This window comes from Amphibalanus amphitrite, unplaced genomic scaffold (assembly GCF_019059575.1).
Source record: "Amphibalanus amphitrite isolate SeventyFive unplaced genomic scaffold, NRLGWU_Aamphi_draft 001085F_arrow, whole genome shotgun sequence".
Classification (NCBI taxonomy): domain Eukaryota; kingdom Metazoa; phylum Arthropoda; class Thecostraca; order Balanomorpha; family Balanidae; genus Amphibalanus; species Amphibalanus amphitrite.
This window is the reverse complement of record NW_024882579.1, coordinates 21,705-49,193: the sequence shown is the minus strand read 5'-3', so window position 1 is coordinate 49,193 and position 27,489 is coordinate 21,705. Positions and strand designations below refer to the sequence as shown.

The 27,489-nt window shown below is 49.9% G+C and overlaps 3 protein-coding genes across 6 annotated transcripts in view; 1 reads left to right on the top strand and 2 right to left on the bottom strand.

Moving 5' to 3' along the window:
* Positions 1–7,956, bottom strand: part of LOC122369931 (open rectifier potassium channel protein 1-like) — a 50,549-nt gene extending 42,593 nt beyond the window's left edge. The window contains exon 1 of the mRNA XM_043345103.1: positions 7,791–7,956. The gene's annotated coding sequence lies outside the window, so the exon portion shown is untranslated. The remainder of the gene's footprint in view (positions 1–7,790) is intronic.
* Positions 7,957–9,046: 1,090 nt separating this feature from the next.
* Positions 9,047–17,095, top strand: LOC122369928 (DDB1- and CUL4-associated factor 8-like). 4 transcript variants are annotated; one of them, XM_043345101.1, is made up of 8 exons: positions 9,047–9,079; positions 11,691–12,795; positions 13,421–13,595; positions 13,952–14,120; positions 14,594–14,724; positions 15,300–15,419; positions 15,775–15,897; positions 16,097–17,095. In XM_043345101.1, exons 2-8 carry the CDS (start codon positions 11,774–11,776, stop codon positions 16,184–16,186), a joined length of 1,830 nt encoding a protein of 609 aa, XP_043201036.1. In that variant the 5' UTR covers positions 9,047–9,079; positions 11,691–11,773; the 3' UTR covers positions 16,187–17,095. The 4 variants fall into 4 exon arrangements, with proteins under 4 accessions (XP_043201036.1, XP_043201033.1, XP_043201034.1 ...); XM_043345098.1 differs by having other exon boundaries at positions 9,047–9,091; XM_043345099.1 differs by lacking the exon at positions 9,047–9,079 and adding an exon at positions 9,097–9,123.
* LOC122369927 (kanadaptin-like) lies at positions 17,069–26,788 on the bottom strand. The gene is made up of 9 exons (XM_043345096.1): positions 26,746–26,788; positions 22,852–23,368; positions 22,453–22,618; positions 21,818–22,028; positions 21,244–21,427; positions 20,923–21,065; positions 20,243–20,394; positions 18,888–19,742; positions 17,069–17,329 (listed from the first exon to the last, which is right to left on the bottom strand). The coding sequence occupies exons 2-9, from the start codon at positions 23,286–23,288 to the stop codon at positions 17,213–17,215; spliced, it is 2,265 nt and encodes a 754-aa protein (XP_043201031.1). The 5' UTR covers positions 23,289–23,368; positions 26,746–26,788; the 3' UTR covers positions 17,069–17,212.
* Positions 26,789–27,489: the final 701 nt, after the last annotated feature.

The window sequence follows — 27,489 nt, the reverse complement described above, 5'->3', positions numbered from 1 at the left end:
GAAAAAAACTGTTCAAAATTGATGACATCATATTTTTGAACCCAATTTTTAGCAATTCTAGACCACGCAGCGCAAAACAAAGAACACCATTGAACTCCCCGTGACGAGCTGCATCGAATCGATACCCGTTTTATGCAAAATATCAACCTTGAAATTTGACCTAATTCGACCTGACCTTGACCTGACCTTGACCTGACCTACACCAGAACATAGGTAATTTAAACTGATGCCAAAGGCTGTCTGACCCACATAATCGCATTTGGCATATAAAATGGACCATAAAACATGCATCACATGCTATTTTTATATTGTGACCCTCTATCTATGTGACCCTATGTGACCTATGTGACCCTATTTCCCTATCGATGATTTTCAATGAAATGCATTTTACTCGATTTTACAGCGCATTTCTTGAAATGCCTGTACCTAAACGGTGAAAATTCGACATTTGACCTGACCTGCTCATTAAATTCATTCAACCATCTCCGTGCATACCTGTGATTAAATCATAGGATTGTTTTGTAAGTACGCGGATAATTACACTTCCGCAGCCTGCGTCCGTTGACCCCCGGCTCTGCACTGGCACTGGGGCAGTGACTGGATCACCTTGTTGCCAATGCCGTGTCACGTGCCCCGCGTGACGTCACGTTCCGTGTCGGCCCAGCTGGATCGCCCGGCTCGTAGACTTTCTCCCGACTCGCCACTCGACTACCGGCGTCCCTTTATCGCGGCATGCTGGATCGCTCACGCTGTATCCATTCCGATGACATTTAGTTCTGCTGTTGTCTAGCAAACATCAACACAGAACGCTGGTGCTGCTGTGCTTGGCTAATACGAATGAGATGGGTAGGCCCGACCACCCATAGGGCGTGCAAAATCTATCTGCAAAAATCCTTAAGGGGAGCGCAAGGGCATCGGGCAAGGGCAAGGGCAAGGGGAGGGCATCGATCCGGGCAAGGGTTACCTACCACCCTATGGCCAGGTGACGGTTTAACCCGGCAGGCGGTGGGCCTACCAGCCACCTTCCGCGCGGTGGGGGGGGGGCATTTCCCCCCCCCGTATCTCCGAAACTACTGGACGGATCCGGAAAATTCAAACGGCGTTCGATAGCCCTGTCAAATTTGTCGAGGGCAACCAAATTTCATTGACCTCGGGGTCACCGATGACGTCACAGGTCAGGTCAAAGATAAAATGTTTCACCGTTCACGGGGCTAGGGAAAGCGCTATAACACCGAGTAAAACGCATTTTGTCGAAAATCAGCGATAAGGCGTCAGTTGCCTAGTACATATGTTGCTATTAGAGGTCACTGGTCATACCAGGTCAGGTCACAGGTCAGGTCACCAAAGGTCACCAAGGGTCACCACATGAGCCCAACTGTACTAAGGTTATGTGATGCATGTTTTATGGCCAGTTTTTCATTTCCAACTCAATGGTGTTGGTTATAAGACCATCAGGTACGGTTTAGGCACTTTCTGGTGGAAGTCAGGTCAAGGTCAGGTAAAAAAGGTCAAATTTCAAACTTGATATTTTTGCATAAAATGGGTATTGATTCGATGCAGCTCGTCACGGGGAGTCTAATGGTGGTCTTTGTTTTGCGCTACGAGGTCTAGAATTGCTAAAAATTGAGTTTGAAAATTTGACGTCATCAATTTTGAACAGTTTTTCGCTATAACTTGGCGAAAAAAGAGGTATCGATCTCAAATTTGGTATGTAGATAGAAGGCGGTAGGGACTATCACATATATCCCGGTTTTTTTTCGAAAATAAAAAAACTTTTAGGATTTTTTGGCTATTATATTCAAAAAATCTATTTTTTGATTTTTTGGGGTCAAAATCCAAATAATTCGAAAAACCGAAATGGCAGTTTTGTAGCCCTTTTGATTTCACACCTTTTATGCTCGAAACATTTTTCTGTATCTCTAAAGCTGTGGGCCTGACAGCTCTTCGAAACCTTTTTTTGGGTGAAAATGGCAAAAATGACGTCACTCTGACGTCAATAGCGGCCAACCTATCATCGCCTTTGGAAAAATTTTTGGTCACCATGTGCGCTAGCTGCTCCCGGGAGGGTACTGAAAGTTTGGTGACGATCGGCGCAGCGGTTCTCGAGATATATCGAAAAAACTAAAGGGGGGGGGCAAAAAATGCCCCCCCCCCACCGCCTGGAAGGTTAATAGACATATGCCAGGTGACGGTTAAATAGACCTCTGTCTCGTGCGCCTTCCTCCCTAAGGGTTTATCAATGCGCAGGTCGAAATGTGAGTGGCCCTGATGATTCAGCGTAAAACGTCACGGAATCGCCAGCATTTCTTATACACAGGCAAAGTGGAGCCGCTGCTTCTGAGAGCGACCATAATCCGGGTTCAAGAACGGATCTGTCAGAAACATGGAAGACGGGAGATTATCTACCGTCTTATCCAGTAGTCACTGGCAGTCGGCAGACAGTCCTACGCGATATAATACGATGAACACTGATACATACACATGTAGGTATACGACGGAAAAAGTTCAAATGCCATGGAGACCCTAGAAACAATCAGCCAGGAATAGGTACCCGATGCGACCGCAAACATTTGACTCCGATAAAACGGAGACATGGATTCTGAAAGTGATATGTAGTTACCACACAGCGGTCACTCGCGTCGGATTCTTGCACCGAGCTCAGTCGGCTAGACACGCGGTCATCCGTGTATCACGTCACCTTAGCCTGGAACCGGCTCCCAGGCTGGTACCGCTGCGCATCAACAAAAACCGCCATTTCCCGTACCCATGAGAGTATACCTACCTGCATCGCATTTTTATTGCGTCCTAGCGTTAACCCGCGCCCCGCTGCCCCCCTCCCATTTTTCACCAATAACTTCTAAACGCGTTACGCCAGCGACGTCAAACTTTCAGTACTTTATCATACATCAATTTGACACGTTCCCTGTAAATTTGAGCGAAATCCGTAGGATTTTTTTTTTTTTGAGAAAATGACGTTTAAGGGACGTCATGTTCGCCAATTTCGCCTCAAAAACGGCAAAATTTCAAACGCCGCTAAAATCTTCATTTCTAAAGGAATCAAGACGTAACAAAAAAGGTTATACGTGATTCAACTTTGTTTATCAAATGGCTATCTCAGGTTTTTTGAAAATTTTGGATTTTGGCCCATTTTTTAACTAACTTTTTTGGGAAAGTAATGAATAAAATCCAAAATTTTAAGTGTATCGAAAAAAACGGAATATGTGTCAGAGAAGTGGTCTATGTGCACCTACATACCAATTTTCAGAAGAATCGGTTCAAAAATGTGGGAGTTAGGGTAACTGTGGGGAAAACGCACCCCTGGGTTAAACGCCTCCCCTAAAAAAATCGTATTTCTTATCGACAGATAGGTGTTTTATCCCGTCTTTCAGAACAGTCAGCTGCTTGTTTACGTAGGTCTCTATTTCCGGTTCTGCGTCTTGAGGAGCAGCGTGGGTAGGTGCTGATGTTGGTTTTGGGTGTTGTTTTTGTTGTTTTTACAGAAGATTTCTAATATTTTGATGCCCTCTTTATATTACAAAACTTGTTATTGTGCACATCACTCAAAACTGCGTTTTATTGTCATTCTGTTGAATTTATTATGCTGCGGCGTTAGTGGCGCGTTTTTTGTCAATATTTTGTTGACCGGAAATGGAGTGGATGGGGAAAGACGCCTACTCGATGCATGGGGCAAGACGCCCCCAGTTTTCTGAAAGGGGGGCGTTTTGCACGGTGGTGAGAGTGCAGGGTAGCGCCCTGTAGATCGGGCCGAAAAGGCCTCTCCCTGTCCTGTTTTGCTGATATATCCTAAACGACTGCAGATATCGTCAACAAACTTTCAGGACTCCTCCGGGCATCCATTTAACACATTGCAACAAAATTTTATTCCAAAGGCTACGATAGGTTGACAACAAATGACGTCAGAATGACGTCAAGTTCTGCCATGTTCATCATTTTCTGTTGATGGATGGGGTGGGGGCGCTTTGCACATGGGTGTGGGCGTATTACCCAGGGTATGGGGCAAAACGCCCTTTTGTAAGGGTATGCAAAACCCTTTTTGGGGGGTTAAATACCACACACAGGTGTCTTTTCTTGGTCTCAAAGCGTAGTAAAAAGAATGAGCTACATGATGGTGCCCAAAGGTTAGAGTAATCTGTGTTGGGTTGAGTGTCAGAAGGTTTCGCGCTTAAGGGGGGCGTTTTTGACCTATTCACCCTATTCAAAATTTATGACGGCACAACACACAAAATTTTTGAAAAAACATTTCTTTGAAGTTCAAGACCTCGTACGAAAACAAAAATAGCACCATTCGATTCGCCGTGAAAAACTACATCAGATTGACACCTTTTTAGGCCTTAACAACCAACTTCAAAATTTGACCTCACTTGACCTGACCTTGACCTGAAATTCATCCAGAGGTGGTCCATATCACTTATTGAGTGTGCCTATTGAATTCTATGAATAAAATGACCCATAAAATATTGTCGCACATGCCCTTTCTATATTTTGTTTTTGATGACCTGACCTGACCTGACCTTGCCCTTGACCTTTGAATGATATTGTATGCAACGAATATTGTCTTGGTAGCCTAAGAACACGTTTTGGGCAATCAGTCTCGGTCCATTCTTCGGCAACTACGGTGCAAGGCCGATACTGTAGAAACTTGCATTTTGTACCCTTGACCTGACCTTGACCTGACCTCTGACCTACTTAAGCAAAAAAGTCTGGGCTCTCAAGATCTGCCTTGTTGAGAGCTTTCGATTGCCGTTTTCCCCGTCTTTCTACGACCATCGGTTCGGAAGTTAGACAAGGGGAAAGGCAGAATCTGCCCCCCCCCCCCCCCCCCCAGCAGGGCTCGTATGGCTGAATAGCCCAGCGGGGCGCGGATTAATGTGCATGCTAGGCAGTGCTTTCCGCGATAACTAATTTTCGGACCTGCGATAACGATAAAACAGGTGTTAGCGATAACGATAAACGATAAATGATAAAAAAAATCAAAAAATTAACCTAGCGATAGCGATAAAACGATAAAAAGATAACGATAATTGTTTTTAACAGCGATAACGAAACGATAAACGAAAAAACGATAACGATAATTGTTTTAACAGCGATAACGAAACGATAAACGATACAACGATAACGACAGTTGTTTTTTAACAGCGATAATAAAAGCGATAAGAAATACAGCTTAAATAAGTGACTTAAAGTTTATTTGCAGATCTCTACACTTAGCATATGGCAACAGGTTGCGCACACATACTGTCGCGCGGCATACACTGTCGATCGTTTTCCATTTTTCATCATCCCGGTTTACATTTTATCGTTAATCGTTCATAATTTTTGTAACTTGCGATGTGGATGAGCGATAATTTTGAAAATTTAGCGATAAACGATAACGATAGCCGATTTACTTAACAGCGACAATTATCGTTTATCGTTTATCGCTCATCCTAGCGCATGCGGAAACCACTGATGCCAGGCATGTTGTGTGTTCATTGCTCATGCCCATGTTCACTTCTCTCGTGTACAAATATTTTAATGCCGTTTCTCATCAAAGGAGTACCTATTTTGGTTCGGAGTCTTCATAATGAATTGTCAGCGCACTGTCGTGTCGGATCCAAGGTGGTGACCTTAGAAGATGCATGAAAAACGTAATAAATCAAAATTAAAAAAAAATCATCGGTTTCGTTTCCTTTTAAGTTGCTATGCAATAACTTCGACTTCCCCCGGGGCCTGAGCTGCCCAGTACCGTAAAGATGTTCCGTTTTCATTCTACAGCGAGAAAACGACAAGCTTCCATCGATTTTGGGCCGTGCGAGGGCGGACATAAGTCTGGAATGAGTTTAAATGCATGTGCACGCTGGTGAATCAGTGTATCGCAATCGGAGGTAGCGGTTACGAAATTTCGCGACCGATGTACGTACCTATACCAAAAAATTTGTGATCTAAGCATATTTTGACGATGGAGCAATATAACATAACATATGCACACGATATCCCAACGACCGTATATCACGACCGACCGTATATCACGACCGCATGATGACGGGAGGGATTTTTTAACCCTAGAACGCCTAGGGGGGGGGGGTTGTATCAACCCCCCCCCCCTGAGGTTTTTTCGAAGTGCACGCTAAACGGCTTGTCGTAGCGGGCTGAAATTTTCAATGCCCTCTGGGGCAACCTTTGCGCATCTTTTGCCGAAAAAAAATTGATCGGGTCATGTCAGGTCACGGAGTTATGACGTCATAAGAGGTACAGCCTCCGGCCGACAGTTACCAAACGTGTGCACCGAATCCCTAGGTTTTCTGCCGGTGATACCCACATTGTTTGATGGATCATGATGAAACTTCCCATGCATGTTGGGGCAAGCATTGGCTATCGTGTGGTGCAAGAAAATTGACCGGGTCAGGTCAGGTCACGGAGTTATGACGTCATAAGAGGAACAGCGTCCGGTACTATTTTTGAAAAGCGCCCGAACCACTATTTTGCTAATTCTTGTCACCTCAATGGGAATATGCAGCAATATTAGCTTCTATAGGGAGCAAATGGACCTCCCAAATCCGAAAATACAATCAGATTTCAAAAATTTAAATTTTGATTTTTCGAATTTCTGCCGCCGACTGTGACCTTGCCGACTTCCGGCGCTCCCAACGCGCCATTTTTAGAGCTAGGGAAACGAAATACATACCAAACGATAGAGAATTGATCAAGGAACACGATAGTGAAGGTTTCAAGTCGATATCTCTCACCGTATTGCCGCAATCGCCGCGGAAAGTTGAAAAAAGTCTATTTTTCCGAAAATTTGACCTTTGACCGGTCAAAAGTAGGTCAAATGTTGACCTAGGACCAAAAAATATACCACCAATCGCGAGATCTCGTTGAGAGCAATCCGTTGGTTTTTTCCGCTAAGCTCTACGACCTTCCGTTTCGAAACGCCAGGGGGGGGGGGTCGTAACAACCCCCCCCCCCCTGGTCGTTCGTGTTATGAGAAATGGCCTGGTCGTGCGAGGGTTAACCCTCGCCGGCACGGGGGGATTGATGCACCTCCCTAAGGATTTTCGAAAATACATAACTCGCGTAAAACGCGGGCGATCGCGACGAAACTCTCGGTACCTACCCTTGAGTTAATCCATTTTACACCTACCCTAAAAATGCCATGATTCTGACCCAAATGACCTTTGACCTGTGACCTATTTCTCGAGACCATGTTTGGCCGGAGTCGCGAATCGGCGTATGTCGGTCCGCATTAGCCACGCGTTTGCAGTCTTTTCGTAGTTTCAAGCGTTCAAACATGTGTTATGATGTCGGTCCCATGCATTACGGTGGGTGTCAAGGTCACCTGAGGGTCAGGTCAGGTCATTGACCTTTGATGACCTTGGTTCACTTTTTCGAGTTTTACGTGTTTTTAGGCTAGTTTTTGAAGCTGAATTCCAATTAAGCAACCATTTGAACATTTACGAAGTATGTAGTTTTGGTGCCTTCGTAGCATGTTACGAAGCTGTCAGAAGCGGTTGACACGTACGTACTTTGAATACCCGGCAGAACCCCTACTGCGTTGACCTGACCTGACCCGACCTGGCCTACATACATACATGAAGATATCATCTGTGATCAAAACTGGCATGGTATTCGTCATCAGCACCCCGAAAAACCAATAGCAGCCACACGTTACGACGTTCTAACAGGTCCCGATTTTCCCGACTTTTGGGTCATTGACCTGACCTGGAAGGTCAACCGATGACCTTCGATGCGCATTCGATGTTCACTGTTCAGCACGTGATCCGGCCACTTACCTTACCGACAAAGTCCCGTGCAGCTTCGTCCGGCGGGCGTAGCGTGACGAGACACAGCGACACTAGCACGTGAGCGTGACACTGCCTCCTCTGTACCGGCGGGCAGCGGCCGCGGCGGCACTGACGGCCGGCCGGCCCCGTCAGAGGAGATGGCATCTGGATGGATGATTGCCGAGCTGCCGGCGGCGCTCTCCGGGCGCCGCCCGACTGCCATCTGGTGGCCAGCGTCATAACTAGGCGCCGGGATCCGGTGGCTTCGTCGACACTACACACGGTTAAAGAAAAATTGACTCTAGTCTACTTACGGTTCAAGTTTTAGGCACCCGCCTTCGCTTTCCTTGCAGGACCATCCGTGAGCTCATCCGCTCACTGGCTCACAGTCACACCCTACTACCCCGTCCGGGCAGACCCCTGCTGACTCGCCTGACTCGAGACGGTTGGTTTGGTTGGTTTGCACCATATCTGATATCCAGTGGACCAAGGTGCTTACCGGAACTCTCACGCTGTTCCAAGCGGTCAGGCAGCGACAATGCCACTTGCATTGCCCGGGAATCGAACCCGGATGGCTGAGTGACTCGGGGCAAAAATACCGCTGGTCGATTTGCCGTTTAGTGCGATATAATAAGCCGCTTCCAACACGGTGACTAAATATGGCCCAGTAGTATTTCGACTGATGGTGTCTTCAACTCGATCGGCTACGTAGTTCCTGAGTTCCTGAGAATGGCTGCAATAGGCGAAAACGTCAAGACTCAAGTTGACCTTTGGAGGTCACCGAGGTCACATTGATGAGGTCACCATATTCAAAACGGCTGATTAAATCGCATCCCCTGATTCGAGTGGTGTTTCATTTGTCCGGATGGTCCCAGTTGTTCCTGAGTGAAAGAATGGCTACAAGGGTGGCGGTCGTGTAGTGTTGTCCTTATTTCGAGTTATAGAATGCCTGCCATAGGGGGAAACGGAAAGTTGACCTTAGGAGGTCACCGAGAACACCTACGGTCTAAGGTTAGGAAGGACACCATATTCGAAACAGCTGATAAATCGTATAACTTGATTCGAATGGTGCCTCTTGATGTCACTGAGTTCATTTGGGATCCCCATATTCAAAACAGGTAATGCAATTTAATATTTAGATTCGAAAAGTGCTAATTTTGTGTTGCTTAGCTCAGTGACTCTTGAGTAATAGGGTGCCTAAAAGAATAGCTGTCGAATAGCGTTTCCGTTTCAAGAACCTTGAGAATGGTCCTTGTTATGACGCAATAGTGACAGCTGGGGCGCAGGCAGAGGGATAGGTGGTGGATGTCGTATGTTTATTTAAAACTATTACCGTTTGCATGTATTAGCTTCCGGGCTAGCTATCATCCTCCCGGTCAACTTTTCCATACTTGTATAATCAATGTGGTATACGTTTCTAATCGGTATCTTGATCTTGTAGTCCAAGTTCATGTGCAGCCTGCTGTATGGCCTCTGGCGCAGCAGGTCGATCAGTGGCCACAGAGGTTTTGTTTTGTCATGACCTGTTTGACCTTTTGGGCATTGGGCCTTTCAAATTCAGTTGATAATGTTTTATGTATTAAAAATGGGGAAGCATGATGCTGCTGATAATATCAAAAACTAAGGAACACTTATTGTATGCTGTATGTCAAAGTTTGTCGCTTAAGTAACATTTCACATTTTCTGGCAAGGATGTATCTGCCTTCTTCTTGTGTGGTTGGCTCCATCCGGCATCCAGTGGTTGCAATGCTTTGGTAGATATTCATTTTTGCTTTTTCTGAACTATGGTACCCTACTGAAAGGGACCCTCCCACCTTAACATTAGATTTGAGTTGAGATAGCCAAAATGGGGTCCCTGGCTCACAATTACCGGTTTCGGCACTCACAACATCGAGAAATGCCTTAAATCGGAAATATTGAATTTCAAAATTGCAGCATTTTGATTCAGAGGGGCTAATGCATAGGAATACCACTCTGAACGTCAGCGCAGATATCTAACGATTTTTAAATGTTTGACTAAAACGTTTTGTAGCACGCGGTTGTATATGCTGCTTTGCGCGCAACAAGTGCCGCACTTTCAGCTGCCAACCTTTTGCTTCCAAATAAAGTCGCTTGGAACAGCGGAGATCCCAAAAAGTAAACAAAAGTAAAAGTCTAATACCTTGAAAACCGGTGAATATTTTTCGGTGAAATTTGGTAGATAATTCGTTTTCGGTCTTTCTGAACCGAGCGACATCACTTTCATGCCAATTCATAAACTTTTTTGAAGGTGGGAGGGTCCCTTTAACCCGCGCCCTGCTGGGGGGTTTTTGAACACCCCCCTTGTGGTTTTTCGCGAATATCTCAAAAACGGCGGCGCGGAGCGCCGCCGTTTTTGGTACACCTTATCATACATCAATTCTACACACTACACATACATCAATTCTGTTGTGAAAATTTCAGACCAAGGTCATTCAAGGTCAGGTCACCAGGTCACTTGAAGTGACCTCACTTCATAAAAAGTTTCAATGTCTGTCATAGCTACACCGAGTGACCGATCGCTTTGAAACTTTCAGCGATTGCTAAGAGCAACAGCATGTACAAAATGTATATCTCAGAATTTTGATATCGATGACCTAAGGTCAGGTCAATTTTGCGACCTCCCCATTATAAGTCAATGGGAGAAAATTGAAATGCGCCTCTTTTGGATGAAAGACATGATAAACACTCCCAAACACCGAATTACAAGTATATTAGACACACTGAACATGAAAATGGTGTCCGTGACCTTTGTTTATGCCCTGAGGTCATCTTAGGTCACGAATGGTATCTAACAGTTTTTCGCAAATAACTTCTGATAGAGGCATGCTAGAGCGATGAAAACGCCTTAGATGTGTTCAGCTCGACGATACGGATCGACTGATATGCAACCTGACCCTTTCCGGTCAGGTCATGACCTTGACCTGAGGTCAAATTTTTCAAGGTCAAGTTATAGTTCATTCGATGCGTCTTGATGAGAGGAACACGATGCCGGTAAAAGTAAGCTCGTACAAGGCTTGGGTCAAAAGTTATTGCCGAAAAACTGTTTCCGAAAAAATCGGCTATTTTTGCAGTTTTTGCCCCCTGTAGGCAAAACCGTTGACGTTAGGTCAAATCTGAGAGAACTACTCAGAAAGGGCGTTAATAGGGCTATCGAATGCGCTTTTCCGCGGCGCTGTAGCTCTATTGGTTCCCGAGTTATGTGTTGGCTTCTTGGAAATTTTCGATATTCGACCTGGAAATCGGCGAAATTTGGCCTTCAATGACCTCTGGTGACCTGACCTTTGACCTGACCAAAAAATTGACCGAAGTGATTTCGTCATTATTTTTGACGCTCTTTCGAACGCCGCCTTCCGCGTATCGCTACGTGGCCCAGGAGCCGAGTTACAAGAGGGGGGGTGTTACTTAAAAAAATTTAAGTGAACGAACATAGTTCATTATCAACAAATATTAACACTACTGCCATTACATGACAACAAAAAGAACACAACAAATACAATACTATCCCTGATATTTTGTATATCTTATTTTTTAATTGAATCAAAAAAGAATCATTCAAAAAAATTTGGCTGAATCAAACGTGAATCATTCCTTTTATTGTTTTTTGATTCTCTGAATCAAAAGGAATCGATTCACCAAATTTTTTGAAGGATTCAAACGGTGATTGAATCAAACAAAAATCAAATGAATCAATGATTGAATCGATCCAAAAAAGGTGAATCAAAAACCAGCCTGCTCCAGTTCGCATGACATGCTTGCCAGTTGCCATTAATGTTTTATACATTGCTAGGGAATATTATATTCAGGGTTGCCTTTGATTCTATTAAGTGCTAGGTCTCTTCATTTTAAAGCTGATGTTTAGGCTCCTTATGATATCCCTGTGCAAGACAGTGCCGTGTCAAGAAGATCCACAATATCCAACACAATAATATTGCATATTTACTCTGAAGCTGCATGTGTTCACTGCTCACAAGATGTCCAGCGATGCATCTAAAGAGACCACTGAAGAGCGTGCTGTGATGTCGGACACACCGGCCGGGGACTCGGGTGGCGCGGCGGCCACCCCGGAGCCGGCCCGGTCAGAGGCTGGCTCGGACCGGGACTCGGATGACGCCACGCGGGCACGCCGCGGGTCCGGCGAGCCCGCGGCGCCCGGTGACGCAGACTCGTCGCGCGCAGAGGCAGACGAGCCGCCGACCTCACCGCCGGCCGACGGCAGCCCCTCAGAGCCCATGGAAGCTGCCGGCTCGGAGGGCGCCCGTGAGAGCACTCCACCCGTCGGCGACGGCGAGACAGCGTCGAACGAGGACGACGACGACGACATTGGTCTGGGATTCGAGGCCCGATTGTCGAGCTCGTCGCCTGACTCCGACTCTGAGATGGAGTACGACGAGGCGGCGCTGTCGGCCGCGCTGGCCGACATGAAGAAGAAGGCCGAGGACGTGATGCAGAAGCCGAGGCCGCGCCACACCTGGTCGCTGGTGAGGGAGCTGCACAAGCGGCAGCTGGGCGGCCGCCCGGCGCTGCTGCAGCAGGACAGGTTCCGGCTCCACCTGTGCAGCTCCCTGCACGCCGTGGAGCGGCTCGAGCTCATGGACAAGCTCTGCTTCCACGAGGGCTGCGTCAACTGCCTGCACTTCAACAGCTCGGGCGACCTGCTGGCCAGCGGCTCGGACGACCTCAACGTGGTCGTGTGGGACTGGCAGCGGCAGCGCAAGGCATACTCGTACAACTCGGGACACAAGAGCAACATCTTCGAGTCCAAGTTCGTGCCGCAGCGCAGTGACACACACATCGTATCGACCAGTCGAGACGGCCAGGTGCGGCTGGCTGAGATCTCTCCGGCCGGCGAGTGTCGATCGGTGCGCCGGCTGGCGCAGCACCGCGGCTCCGGCCGCAAGCTGGCGCTGCCGGCCCACTCGCCGCAGACGGTACTCTCGTGTGGCGAGGACGCCGTGGTGTTTAACATCGACCTGCGCGACCGCCAACCAGACAGGTGAGTCGTTACAGAGTACAGACCGCCAGCCAAACAGGTGAGTCGTGCTCTCAGACCGCCAGCCAGACAGGTGAGTCACTGCGGACAGACAGTAAGCTAGGTGAGTCGCTACAGACCGCCAGCGAGACAGGTGAGTCACTACGGACAGACTGGGAGCTAGGTGAGTCGCTACCGATCGTCAGCCGTACAGGTGAGTTCGCTACCGACCGCCAGCCGGAGTGGTGAGTCACTGCAATACAGACAGCCGGACAGGTGAGTCGATACAGACCGCCAGCCCGACAGGCGAGTCACTGCAGACAGCTGGACAGGTCGGTCAGTCAGGTACTCAGGCTAGTCGCTCTCGCTACCAACCGCAACTGTCCACGTGCTGTTTGCTCTGCGTGAAAAGTCTGCGCTCGTTTCATATCAGTGTTTTTATGTTCGGAGATAAATGGGGACACGATTTGCTACCCTTAATTTGAAGACGGTTGCAGTACTTACTTACGTAATGTTAATAAGGGCGATGCTTTTTCAAATTAAAAAATGAATGATGCCTGCTGGTACATACCTTTCTTATGCGGTACATATCTAAATACATTAAATGTTTTACAGTATCTTCCCTCAATAGTCTAATATCTTCCGGCAGGCTTTTGGAATGCATGGATAACGGCAAGAGGATCCCGACCAACTCGATCGCTTGCCATCCGGACAACGATAACGTGTTTCTGCTGGCCTGCATCGACAAATACGTGCGCGTGTACGACCGTCGGATGATCGGCAGCGAGCAGTCGGCCTACCGCCGCCTCTGCCCCCACAGACTGGTGAGATTTAACCACAGACTTGAGAGATAACAGACTGGTGAGATATAACCAGTACCACAGACTGGTGAGACACTCACCGGCCTCTGTCGCTACAGACATACCGCCGCCTCTTCCCCCACAGACTGGTGAGAGATAAACACTGACTAGTGAGACGTGACGCCGCATCTGTCCTCACGGACTGGCGAGAGACACTGCCACCTCTGCCCCCATTGACTGGTGAGAGATAACCACAAACTGGTGAGAACTACAGACTGGTGAGACATGCGGCCGCCTCTCCCCCTCTTCCCCTTCGCTCTGTCTGGGTCTAACTGACCTTCGCTGTCTGTCTGACCGGTGACCACACCTTCTGCGGTCAGCTGGATGATGGACGGGGCCGCTACAGCGTCACATGCGCCGTGTTCAGCTACAACGGCGCCGAGATCGTCGCCTCCTACAACGACGACGATGTGTACCTGTTTGACGCGGCACACTCAGACGGCGCCGACTGTGTGCACCAGTACTCGGGCCATCGAAACAGCGCCACCAGTGAGTCTGGACGGAGCCGTACCTCTGGGACGGGGAGGGGGTGGTCAGAGACAACTCTGGGACAGGGAGGGGGACGGTCGGTCGGCGAGACATCTCTGGGACAGGGAGGGGACGGTCGGTCGGCGAGACATCTCTGGGACAGGGGGAGGGGGGAGGGCGGGCGGTCGCGAGGGCACATCGGGGACCGGTAGCGCCACGGTAGAGCAGGGGCTCCAGCGCGGCGGGACGAGGGACTCCCGATGTTGACAGTCGGAGCTAGAAGGGACACATTGTGCAGGCAGTCTGTCGGTGGGTTCTGTGTACCGTGATATCATATAATTGTAGTATTTTCTATCTGTAGACCTGGAATTGTGAACTCCCGTGCCGACTGTTGGGCGTCTTGTGACATCCGTTTATTTTCTCAAGACATCTTGCTTTAGCCATAGTGTCCGTAGTCCCCACAACACTGCACTGCTCCCCGTTTGCGCCGGCAGTCAAGGGTGTGAACTTTTACGGCCCGAGGAGCGAGTACATCGTCTCGGGCTCAGACTGCGGCAACATCTTCTTCTGGGACAAGAACACAGAGGCGATTGTCCAGTGCATGCCCGGCGACGAAAAGGGCGTGGTGAGTTTGTGCCCGAAACGCTACACGGCAAGAGTATCTTTTGTAGTTCGAACGTTTCGAGGGAAGAATTGAAGACCTGAGCTCCTGCACGAAGGGAATTGAAGACCTGAGATCCTGCACTGTGCATGATCTCAGGTCTTCAGTTCTTCCCCCCCCCCCCCCCAAAACGTTCGATGCCAGGACCAGCATACCAGCTAAGTGGTGTAACTTTAAGTATGCTGGTCCTGGCGTCTTGGTTACTATTGCTGCTTCAATGTTGAGGAATTTGTATGAAAGTTCAGTCATGCTGACTTGAGCAGTCATGCCCGGTTCCGCCACCTACCTAACAGCTGTGTCGGGAGTCTCACGCATTCAGCGCGGGGGTGACTGGACCGTGGGCTCATGGCGCACACGAGTTTGCACATTTTTTATGCAAGGATATCAGCAGAGTGACTTTGCCGACGTAATGCATCGACCGCCGGTGTAAAATGACATTGAATGACAAAGTAAACAGCTTTTGAGCCGCGAAATTATCGATGTCTGTCCTCAGGTGAGTTACCTGTAGCCCCACCTGACTGTGCCTGCCCTGTCCCCAGGTCAACTGCCTGGAGCCCCACCCGCACATGCCAGTGTTGGCCACCAGCGGCCTGGACGACGACGTCAAACTGTGGATCGCCTCCAGAGACCAGCCGCAGGACCTATCCTGGGTGCAGGAGGTAAGGCCTGAAACCGTGTGGTGAGCAGGAGGGAAGATCAGCCCCAGAACCTGTGATATGTGCCGGAGGTAAAGCCAGAATCTGTCGCGGGTGCAGGCTAGCCCCAGCACTTTCCTGTCATGGTTGCAGACCAGGCCCAGGCCCTGTCGTAAGACAAGCTCCTAAGATTGATAAAATGGAAGTAGCACTAAGCTTCGCTGTTAGCTATTTTCCGCACGTTTTAGCTCGCCCTGTCGGTCCTTCGACTGTATTGAGCGGCCTGTCGGCTCTCAGTTTGACATGACCGGCCTGGTCTCGCCGTCAGCGGGCCTCAGACACACCCCGCTGACCGGACCCCTCCCTCCCCTGCCGTCAGACGGTGCAGAGGAACCTACAGGAGCGGGTCGAGGAGACGCCGTCGGCCGACTCTCTGGGCGGCAGTCTGATGTGGACGCTGATGCAGCAGGTATTCGGAGCGCAGCGGCGGGCCAGACACCAGGTGAGTAGCGGCTCAGGGTAGAGCGAGGGAATAGTGAGAGATACTGCGGGTCGGACCTATGCGAAACGAGCCGGTGACCGACCGCTCGACAGTTCGGGCTCCTCTGTTCGCAGTTGATGGTCCCCTGGGCACCTTTTCCTCTGCCTGCAGCTGTTCAGCGACCGACCCTCATCCCATCCCCTGTTCAATCTGCCCGCAGTTGTTCAGTAACGAGCTCGACCTGCAGTCCTCGGACGAGAGTGACGACGCAGACGATGGCCCGACTCCGGGAGACTGCCGCACCTCCTAGTCGATCGTCGACAGAGGTCGGCTGCCGCCCGGCCGTGCGCGGCGCGGGTGATATTGTGATGCGCTTATGGCTATATGATGCTGGCCTAACCAGGGGTGCAGCTGTGGCGGCTTCTCAGAGGTTACACCCGGCCCGATGGGTGCGCTGCTGGGCTTGTTGTGTTTCCAACGCAACGGCAAAGATTTGAACACGTTCGCGTGGGCCTCAATGACAGAAAACGGCGTAGCTTTGTTTCGACAGAAGTCCAAGATACAACGATATCATTTATCAGGCAACGGTGACAATCGTAAACGAATCTTGCAGGAGTTATTTAATTGGCATAAACTGGTAACTTTTATAGTACCTTAGAACATACACTGGCGATACGATTATTCAGAACGATACGTAAGTTTCAGGAATATGGTACTTACGAGTATTAACTCCTTGGTGAGGTTTGAGTCATTTGTCACGATTTTCACACTTTTCGAAATTAAACGAGAAGTTATGAGTCGTTTTGAGAACCTGGGCTACCTAAAAGGCCGCCTCGATTTGCCAATAGCCAAGCACCAGTGTGATTGTAAACTGTGAGTGATCGTCGATAATGCATAACTGCAGCGCTCCGGTCCCGTTAGGCTCAGTCGCCCCGGCGTGTGCAGTGTGGCTGGAGTGGACCCGTTAGGTAAGGGCCGCTGCGGGACGCCGTCCCGGCAGTCTCCCTTCGACAGCTCCGCCAGGGCTCCCCGCGCGGCGAGCGTCTCGCGCTCGGATTGTTCTCCCGGCTGGCGCCTGCGCCTGGCGACCGTCCGGTCCCTGCCGGCGCCACAGGGCAGGTGGCCGGCTCGTGTTACACGCCGCGCGCGCACCATGTATCCATATATTGTCAAAAACATGTACAAGCAGTACTTTGAAAAATACATAATTATATTGCTACCGCTCTGTTGAATGGAAGTAGCGTAACGGACATCCACACCGCTCACTGAAGCGGTGCACGCGTTGGACAATGAGAGATCGTCAGCCGTCGCCGGCCTGGACCGCCGGACATGCCTCTCAGTAGCCGAGCTTGTCGTTGAGACTGGTCCGGCCGTCCCCGGTTTGGCCCTCCGGCGGCATCCAGACGTCGTACGAGCCGTCGCCGGCCAGCTCTGAGTACTGGGGAGCGGCAGCCTGTCGACACACGGCGGAGAACAGTTAAATGTGTGCGGCACATCGCACGACGATAACGTGGTGGGGAATGGAAGAACTAGATACGGACGAAGGGAGGTTAAAATGGTGTTGCCGAAAAAGGAAGTCATTTCTGAACGGCTGGGGTTTCTGAAAGCCTGGCAATTAACCCGCGCCCCACTGGGGTCTGCGTATAACGCGCCCTACTGGGTGGGGGGGGGGGGGGGGCTCTTCAGTCTTCATAGCCCCCTTCCTAACTCCGAAACTACTGGGCCGATCGTCAAAGTTCAAACGGCATCTGATAGCCCCGGAAAAACTGTCGAACGAAACCTAATTTCATTGACCTCGAGGTCACCGATGACGTCACAGGTCAGGTCAAAGTAAAAATTATCGATAATTGACTTGTTCACATTTTGGGCTCTGGTCGCCGTCTTTCAAGTAAGATCGGGCTCATTTTTGGTTTACACACTCGTGTACAGATGCTTTAGATACCCTGGGGGTATAAAACTTGTACTTTGATTTTCAGGTCAGGGTCAGGTCAGCACAGGTCACGGAAATATTATATCATGCGTCGGTCACGTGATACATGTTTTATGGTCCATTTTGGCCATATATTTCAAATTTGATGTCATTTGTACCATTCGAGGTCATTTTGAGTTGAATTTAGCTTAGGTCAGGTCAAAAAAGGTCAAATTTTGAAGTTAAGATTTTTCAACAAAAAAGGTGTCTATCGGATGCGGTTTGAGCTCAGGAACACGACGGTGCCATTTAAATTGGTGTACGATGTCGAATAGGTACTGAAAAATTGATTTGAAAAATTTATACTCGTGAAATTTTTGTTATAATGCGTGCCATTTCTGTAGATAGCTGGCTAAAACTTGCTAGAGTAAGTCATAAGCATGTGTTCTATCACATATATTCCGTTTTTTTCGAAAGGTAAAAAAAATATAAAGATATAAATTTTGAATTTCATTATATATAGTTTTCAAAATTTTCAAAATTTTGAAAATCCGAGATAGCAGTTTGATAGCGCAGTCTATTCTGAGTCCTCTGATGCAAAGAAATTGGATCTAGCTTAAAAACTGAGCTCTTGGGAGCGATTGCCATGGTTCAATGTTTTGCGTCGAAATCGGCCGAACATGACGTCACTCTAACGTCATTTCCGGCCGACCTATGGTAGCTACGAAGTTCATATTTTAACAAAAGGTGTCAAATTGATGCAGTCGAAGGTACTGAAAGTTTGGCGTCGATACGTCAAGCGGTTTGGAAGTTATTGCAGAAAAACGGGAGGAGGGGCTATGAATAGCCCCCCCCCCCCAGTGAGGCGCGAGTAAAGTGATCTACACTGGTAAAATTTATTGAAGGCACAGCTTTGAGCTTGCACTACTTGGCATGTACCCGTGCTCTACCTGCTACCCTAAAACTGATATCCGGTTCCACACGGAACACCTTATGGAAAAGAGTACCGTCGCAGGTTCAACCGCTCGGCTTTCACGTAACCACGGTTTCAATATGCCCAAGCCGATCTCACTATAACGTGAGACCGCCCTCCTGCACGTACCTTTCTGTCCTGGCGTCGTTTCTTGGGCGGTCTGACTGGCTTGGTCGGCTCTTCGGGCGGGCTCGGGCGAGGTGAGGGACTACCGTTGGCCCCCGCTGGGGGAGGCAGAGTGGGACCGATCGAGGGTCTGCCGTTAGCCCCCGCTGGGGGAGGGGGAGCGCAGCCGACCGCGGGGCCATCGTCAGCCCCCGCCGGGGAAGGGGAGACGCGGCCGGCCGAATGACTGTCGTCGGTCCCCGCTGGGGGAGGGGAGGTGCGGCCAGTCTCCACCTTAGAGTCTCTATCACCCTCACTGCCCGCGGTCCGGACCTCCAACAGCCGGGGACAGTCGCCGGTGGGAGCGGCGCCGGCAGGGTCACACTCCTGGCCGGCGCCGGCGTCCCTGTCGGCAGGGGTCGCTGACACAGCTGGCGAGTCCTTCACACTCGGCGGGCCGGCCGGCGCGCGGACCGGACCCCGGCCGCCGGTGAGCGGCGCGCCCGGCGCAGCCCGCCGGCCGGCTGCCGGTGTCGCCGGGCCCTTGCCCCGGCGCCTACCGATGAAGCCGGTGAGAGGCGAGCGGGCGGAGACGGCCTGCGGCGGCAGCTGAAGGGGCGGCAGCTCGGCCGGCCGCGTCAGGTTCACCAGCCGGCCGAGACGCGCCTGCTCGGAGCGCAGCTGGCTGAGACGGGCCCGCAGCTGGCGTCGCTCTTGGCGGTCTCCGATGGCGCCGCGACTCAGCCGTGTCATGAACGCGTCCAGCTCGTCACCGTCGGCTGCGGCCGGCTCGGCGGGTGACTGGGCGGCCGTCTCGGCCTGCTGCAGGCGCCGCTCGAGCGCGGCGGCTTCTGCCTCCACCTTCTGGTACTGGGCCAGCTGCGGGACACAGGCGGGACACGGGAGTCAGGACATACCGACAGAGGATGGCCACGTCACAGCGAGATGCAGACAACACTGGAGGGCAGGGCATACCGACAGATAGACGCGGTCATATCACTGTGAGACAGACAACACAAACCCGCGTCAGGACATACCGACGCAGGGATGCGTTCACATTAAACATGTTTTGAATTGTGGCATCAAAACTTTTAACTTCGCGAACCATGTGAAACATGCCGCTGAAGATAACGTGTTCCATTGGGGCATATTGGAGACGCTTATGGTTGCCGTAGCTACTCTTAGGCCTAAAAAATCCAGCCTATGACACATGCAGTGATACTCCGGAGCAGTACCAAATGCACAACTTCAAATCAAATCCTAAGCAAGCGAATGAAAGTGGTTCCCTTCCATATGACGACCTTATGATGGGCCTTGGTCTACATGAATTGGCAACAACCCGGGAAACCCGTGACAGCCGCTTCCCCCGGGCGTCTCACCAGGCTCTGGTAGGTCTCTGCCGGCTGCTCAGCGGCCGTCGTCTGCTGGCGCCGCTGCCGTTTGCGCTCCACAGCGCCGGTACGGTCCAGGAACGTATCGTCGTCGTCCGAATCGTAACCGGTCTGCTTCCGTCGCCGGGTCTGACGGCTTTCTGGGGAGGCCGGAGAGGGGGACAGATGGATCGCGACACTTTGAGACACGACGCAAGGGGGTTACCAATGTCTTTTCCTACATTACTAATGGACTGTGACCAGAGCTTTTCAATGTTTACAAAAAAGATCAAAATTTTCGCACTAAATGAAGTGTACTAAAATATCACATCAACAAAGTTGAGGATGACAACTTGGAACTATAACGAGGAAATTTTGCCTAGTGGTAGCGAGGTTTGAAAAAAGCATCAATGGAATCGATGAGTAAAACAGATTCTCTTGAGCGAACCTTTAACGTGAATGCAATTCGTGGATCATCGTTCAGCCGGTCTGAAACTATCCAGCACTGTTTTAGAGAAGCGCTGTAGGTTTAACTTTTACGTCGATCCACCACTAAAAATTCATACAATTTTACTATTGTTGCACGGATACAGTAAGTTGAATATAGTGAATATAATTGTATCGAATTACAGCCTACCGAAACCATCCCCGCTGTGCAGCCCGAATGCCAGGTGGGGCCGCCACCGTACCCTGTTTGGCCTGTCGCAGCACGCCGGCCCGGTCGAGCAGGCGGCACGCCTCCAGCGCGCACTGGAACACAGCTTCCTTCTTCTTTCCGACGTGCTGCGCCTCGGCCACCGGCGGCTTCCCGTCGGCCGTGTCCAGGGGCAGGCTGGGGGAGCAAGGAAGGGACACAGTCATATCAACGGGGTCATAATTATGCAGCGTTGACATTCCACTCGAACGACCCAATTCTCCCGCTGATAATCGTGTTCAGTCCACAATGCTTCAGTGACACCCTAAATCCTGACAATGACTGCCACCATGCTTAGGCACAATCATCCACTCACGTGATTCTGCAGATGTGCCGGCCGCCGGGCAGCTCCTCGGTCTGATACTCGAGCTCGTGGCCCTCGCGCTCGAACCAGCCACGAAGCGTGCGCTTCGGGTCCACCAGGTAGAGCTGTTCGTTCTCGGCCTCTCCGAGCGCGAACGGGTTGAACTGCAGGTCCGACTCTTCATCCGCGTCCTCGGCTGGTAATGAGCGACGGGTGGGGTAGGGGTAGAAACAGGTGGTGATCAGCGGGAAGGGGGATCGCACGGGCGTAAAGCGACTTCCTAGGCGGCTGGCCGGCGGCAGGGTAGAGGGTGTGCGTATCCGAAATGGGTGCTGCCCAAGGGTGGGGTCTCAAACGGGCTAGAGGTGATACAAATGTGAAACTTATGACTCAAGAAAGCAGGCGTACATAAACAGGGGAAAACAATTTACCAGAAATATGGCCAATAAAAAAATGCAGTGCTAGTTATATTGTTTCTTGTCGTAGAAGTCGCCTAGACATCTTATGAAACAAAAATCATTGATTTTCCGTCATGACGTCCGCTCCCCATCACACAGAGCGCACTTCCACAACCCGTCTTTCTCACCCATGCCCCAGGAGATGCCCTCCTCTGCGGTGGTGTCGGCGGCCGTCGGCTGCTCCCTCTGTCCCCGGTTGGCCTCCGTGCCCTCTGTCCGGCCCTCCTCCGTCTCCAGACGCTCCAGCCGCTCCTGCTGCTGCTCCTGACGGCGTTGACCGATCTCCCGGAGCTCCGTCACGGTCAGATCCGACTCCGGCTCCCGGTCCTCCTCCGGACCCTGCGGAAAGAGTCAGTAGGGATAGCTCAGTCACTTAGGACAGTTTAGTCGCCGTCAGTCGGAACAGCTCAGTCACCGTCAGTCAAAGGCAGCCAGCCAGAGAGTTCAGGATAGCTCAGCACTGACTGCCGATCCTCACAGCCCACCCGTAGATCTCCTTCCAGTGACGAGCCTCTCCCCGCCGCAGAAAAAACACGTCCCAGTACTTCACCCATGAAGGCAAAACAAATGCTTCCCGTGCAGCCCTCATCATATGCATAACAAAGTTATATAACAGAGCAGACCCTAGGTAACCATAGCCGCAGGAAAAATCCTTCCAGTGCCGAGTGCCGACCCTCATCCATGACAGCAGTACAAAGTCCTCCAGTGTCGACTCTCACCCAGCCACACAATGAATCTTTCGTGCTGTCTATCACGTGCGTACCTGCAGAATGAAGAGCCGCGTGCTGCCGCCAAACTTGCACATGTGACCCACACGCATCCGGCAGTAGACATTGGGTCGGATGGGATTCTTGTTGAGCGTCGAACCGTGTGTGCTACCCAAGTCATACAGATAGTAGCCCGCCTCATGCTCGTCATCTGTAGATGCTCTGTAACATGATATTGGGCAAGGTCATATATTGCTTGTAAATGTTCAAAGATATCTATATCATCTTGATTGGTGATTGTCGCACACAGAAATAGTTACGCCCAGCGATTGACGGTATTGATTAGAATATACACCACCTAGCAGTTCCAAATGAACAGCTCAGGACACACACAGTGATCAGTGAGGGCGTGGCTGACGAGTTCACTGAGATGGCCACACAGCCGGCCGGCTCACCTGTATACCAGCGCCGCGTGGTACCGCGAGATGGACGGGTGCTCCAGGCGCACGTCACACTCGGGCAGGCGGCCGAACACCACGCAGGCGCGCTCCTCCAGCGGCACCGTGTCCAGGATCTGGCCGCCGCGCAGCACCTCCAGGGAGTAGGGCCGCGGCGGGCAGCCGGCCCAGCGCGGCGGCCGGTATGGCACCCCGGAGCCCGCTGGCGGCGCCGACCGGCCGCCCGCCAGCCCCGCCTTATCACCCGAGCCGCCCTGCTTTGAAGGCTCCGTCTTCTCCGAGGAGCCGCCCGGCGGTGGAGGCGGCGGCAGGTCAGGGCTGCGGGGCTGCTTGTTGGCGCTACCAGCCGGACGGGGCCGAATCGGTACCGCGCCCGGAATAACAAATCCGTCAGAACTGACATTCTTCTTAGAGACGTCCGGATCGTCCGCCATTGTCGAAAGTTTTCCGGAACTGTACTAAATTAATTATGCCAAATTCGGTCCCTTTTTACAGTTTCATGCAGAGTAGGTAGCTGAAATGAGACCAATATTTCATAGGTAAGCAAAAACAGAGGAATGCATTTTATCAGGTGCAGCAGCTGCTCTTATATAACACTCCATCCACATTCTAATTTCTATGTTGAGCTCAGCAATCATTATACTAGGGTAGGTAGATAATGCTTTTATCAATGCCTCTTATATTGCTAAAAAAGTAACTAAACACATAACGGCCCATCTGGCTGGCCGCTTTTGCTGCAGTGAGCAGCGCTGGGGCGTCACCTACCCAGCGGGCGCTTGGCCACGCCACGTGGCGCGTCCTTTCATTGGTGACTATGGATCACGTGACCAGTGGTCGATGTGGGGTCACAGCCGCGGTGCCCTCTGGCACACGAATCGGTCGTTACCGGGTCGTCGTCTGTGTGGAGTTTGTCGAGGCCGCACTGCTTTGCCGGCTCAGCCAGCTCGCTCTACGGTGCAACAGCCAGACTTGTTGACAGCCAGTGACTGGGACTGCTGTTCTAGTCTAAGGCTGTATTCGCACTAGGCTATTTACCCAAGAGGTGGGACTGAAGAGTGCAGACCTTCCTCTGAGTATTGCTGGCCCCCATTTCCCAACCTCCGTCCAGTGTCAGTGATATATGGGAAGTCCCCTTGGAGGGTTTAATTAGCATTTATTCTGCAATTATTTTAAATATATAGAAGGTCTCAGCATCGTTTCAAGGAGGCATAGAAGCACCAGTAATTGAGTTGGTTTGGCCAATCACATTGCAGTTTGCCTTGTAAGTTTGTTTCATTTTATTCGACATGTCTGGCAATAAAAGCAAGGAGCCAAAGTACACAGTCTTTGTTGATATCAGAATGAGGAGTCCCAGTCTGCAAACTATGGCAATTTCGACGAGATCTCGTCGGTGCGGGCTTATTAGGCTGGTGCGGATTCGGTGCGGTGCGGTGCAGATTTGGGCTTGGTTCGGTACGGATTTACCCCGCGTTCGATGTCTCTCGGACGACGAAGATTCTACGTCGTCAGGCCAATCATGTTCAAGGAGGATTCGGAAAATTGAAGAAAAAATATTGTTGGAGCTTCGACGTGTAATTCTGTGTGCTCTCGGGACCAATCGAGTGTGCGGTGGTCAGAACGGACTGTGCCAGCGATGGTATGGTGGTCCCATCAATCACGTGGGTCGCCCGCAAGTTCGCACTCTTCGCACTGTTACAACACGAAACGCACCACTCGGCTCTGTGAGGCGCCGGCGGTAGAGTGAGAGAGATGAGCAGGGCGATGGGAGGGACCCGAGATGTGCACGGCCGATGGCAGGGCTACATCATCGCTCCACTGCTCCAAGGGGTCTATGCGAACGATTTATCGGGTAGGTATGTTCGACGCAGCTAATAAGTTGCATCGAAAGAATCTGAGGTTGATGCAATTTGCATTCCGCAGCATTCATAAACGAGATGCGCTCGGCTCATGTTATTTGTACGCCAAAAATGCATGCATGAGATGATCACACATTTAGTCGTTCATATCTTTATTTTTTATAACTGGGTATATGTTCTCAGGACGACTGTCGACACCATTGGGGCCACCATGGCACATCGCACAATAATCACCCTGGAAGAATTGCCAAGGCAGATACTGGATATAGTTCTTGTATTGGCATGACATGCTTCTTGTTTGAATTGTGAGGTACGTATTTCTCTTTTTGTTTCCATACTTGATACTATACTACTGAGACGGCAGGCTTGGGGTTGATATCACTAATTGAGGTCAGTGCGGATGTAAACTGGCCATTTTTTGGGTTAGGTGCAGGTTTGTGTAATCTATGTCTGTTTTGGTGCGGATTTTCTGACTCTTTTTGAAGGGTTGCTGCGGATTTTGAACTTGGGCCGGTGCGCCTCGCCGACCTACGAGCCATACTTTGCAGTATGGATGAGAACTAGATACAAGCTAACAGATGGCAATATAGTTAGGCATAATTCCTAACAAGCCATAGGCGGCAGAATGGGGGTGGCACCGGGGCACCATGCCCCCTTTGATTTTGGCATTTTAACATTAGCCATATAGGCGTTGCAGGGAAAGAATGGGACCAAAAGTCGGCAGTGCCCCCTTAATTGAAGGTGTTCCGCCGCCACTGTAACAAGGCATGCAATTACGGACACAGGCAGCATCCCTGACCCTTCTAGACAGGTGGTAACTTTCATCTGCCCAGACAAACCTCAGGCATGCATGTTCCATGCTCTGCAGTCTGGACTTTCCCAGCCTAGTATGATGTATTCTTTCCACATGTTTATACATAGCAAATCCTGCAGTTCTCTGTTCTAAGAGTGGGCTGAGCCTGAGGGCTGGCATAAACACTTGATGTTGTGAATAGTCAACTGTCGCCACAAATCAACATTGCATCACAGTTGGGAAACTATGAGGCGAAGATCCAAAAATGGATTGGCCAATTAAAAGACTTTTGAATTTTGATGACAATACATGGGCATAAAAGCAGCCGTCACTACTAAGGGTGAAAAACGGTATAACAAGCCGGTACTTGCGCCTTGCAGTATCACGCCCACTTATCACAGAGAAAAAGCTTCCATTTTCCACTAGGAATCAACTCGATTTGATCAAATTCGGCAAATTCACTCAAAAATGGCAATAGAAAAATGGCTTTTCTGCAGGTTCCGGGCGTCACAATCAGCTGGCTATTCCATAAATGGATCGGTATTTTGAAAGAAAATTGCTAAAAGATTCAATTTCATTACAATAAATAAAGAAATTTAAATTTAAAATAATTATTTATCCACAACTGGAAAACCATATACAAAATAATACAAAAAATGACATTTTAAAACCATGGTGCTGCTTACATTTTCTGGCACGTCTGATTTGATCCGCCATTTTTGCCAATCACTGTTTGACCTTGTATTGCGATGCGATATTGACCTGCGATTTAGAGCCGCCAGTGCATCGTTCACCGAGTGAGTGTAGGCCATGTGTGGTTAAAAACATTCTTATGCCTTATTTTTTCATTTGAATTCTAGGATGCACTGAAAAGATGTTTTCTGACTTTATGACCATATATGGTCATCGCCCCGCCCACTCCAGCCGTTGATTGGCTGATCCAATTTTAGTTAGGTGCCTCGTAGTTTCCCTAACTGAGCATGAACTTTGTGTGCCTAATGAGGCTAACTTGTTGGTCCAAAAATCATAATTTATGTGCTCAAGTTCAAGCCGTCATCCATTGACCATTCATACAAAATTGGTGGTAACCCCTATCTGAAACTTAAGAAACATGCCATGAATAATATGCTTCGAAATTCAAAACATTCAATAAGCATTTCATAAAGCATTGAATGAAGCATTGAATAGAGCATTGAATAGTCTGTATATCTATGATTGAATACCAATTCTCAGCTTACTTACGTACCACCCAAGCAGAAGCTAGCAAACGAACACAAAATCAAAACAGTTAAGAATAGAATAAATACAAAACGCTCAAAAACGCTCCAAAAAACACGTCTGTCAATTCAGCAGCAACGAATATCAACCTCACAGCAGCATATTTCGGGGTCTTTCGATTTGGCTGAAAATCGGTATACAGGGCCTCCTCGATGCGCTGATTCCGAAAATATACCTCTTTGGGGTGGTATTTTGCACCGTTAACGAGTTAACGACCAATTAACATTTTAACGGGAAACGGCGGGGTCTTTCGATTTGGCTGAAAATCGGTATCCAGGGCCTCCTCGATGCGCTGATTCCAAAAATGCACCTGTTTGGGGTGGTATTTTGCACCGTTAACGAGTTAACGACCAATTAACATTTTAACGGGAAATGGCGGGGTCTTTCGATTTGGCTGAAAATCGGTATACAGGGCCTCCTCGATGCGCTAATTCCGAAAATATACCTCTTTGGGGTGGTATTTTGCACTGTTAACGAGTTAACGACCAATTAACATTTTAACGGAAAACGGTGGGGTCTTTCGATTTGGCTGAAAATCGGTACACAGGGCCTCTTTGATGCGCTGATTCCAAAAATGTACCTCTTTGGGGTGGTAGTTTGCACCGTTAACGAGTTAACGGCCAATTAACATTTTAACGGGAAACAGCGGGGTCTTTCGATTTGGCTGAAAATCGGTGTACAGGGCCTTCTCGATGCGCTGATTCCGAA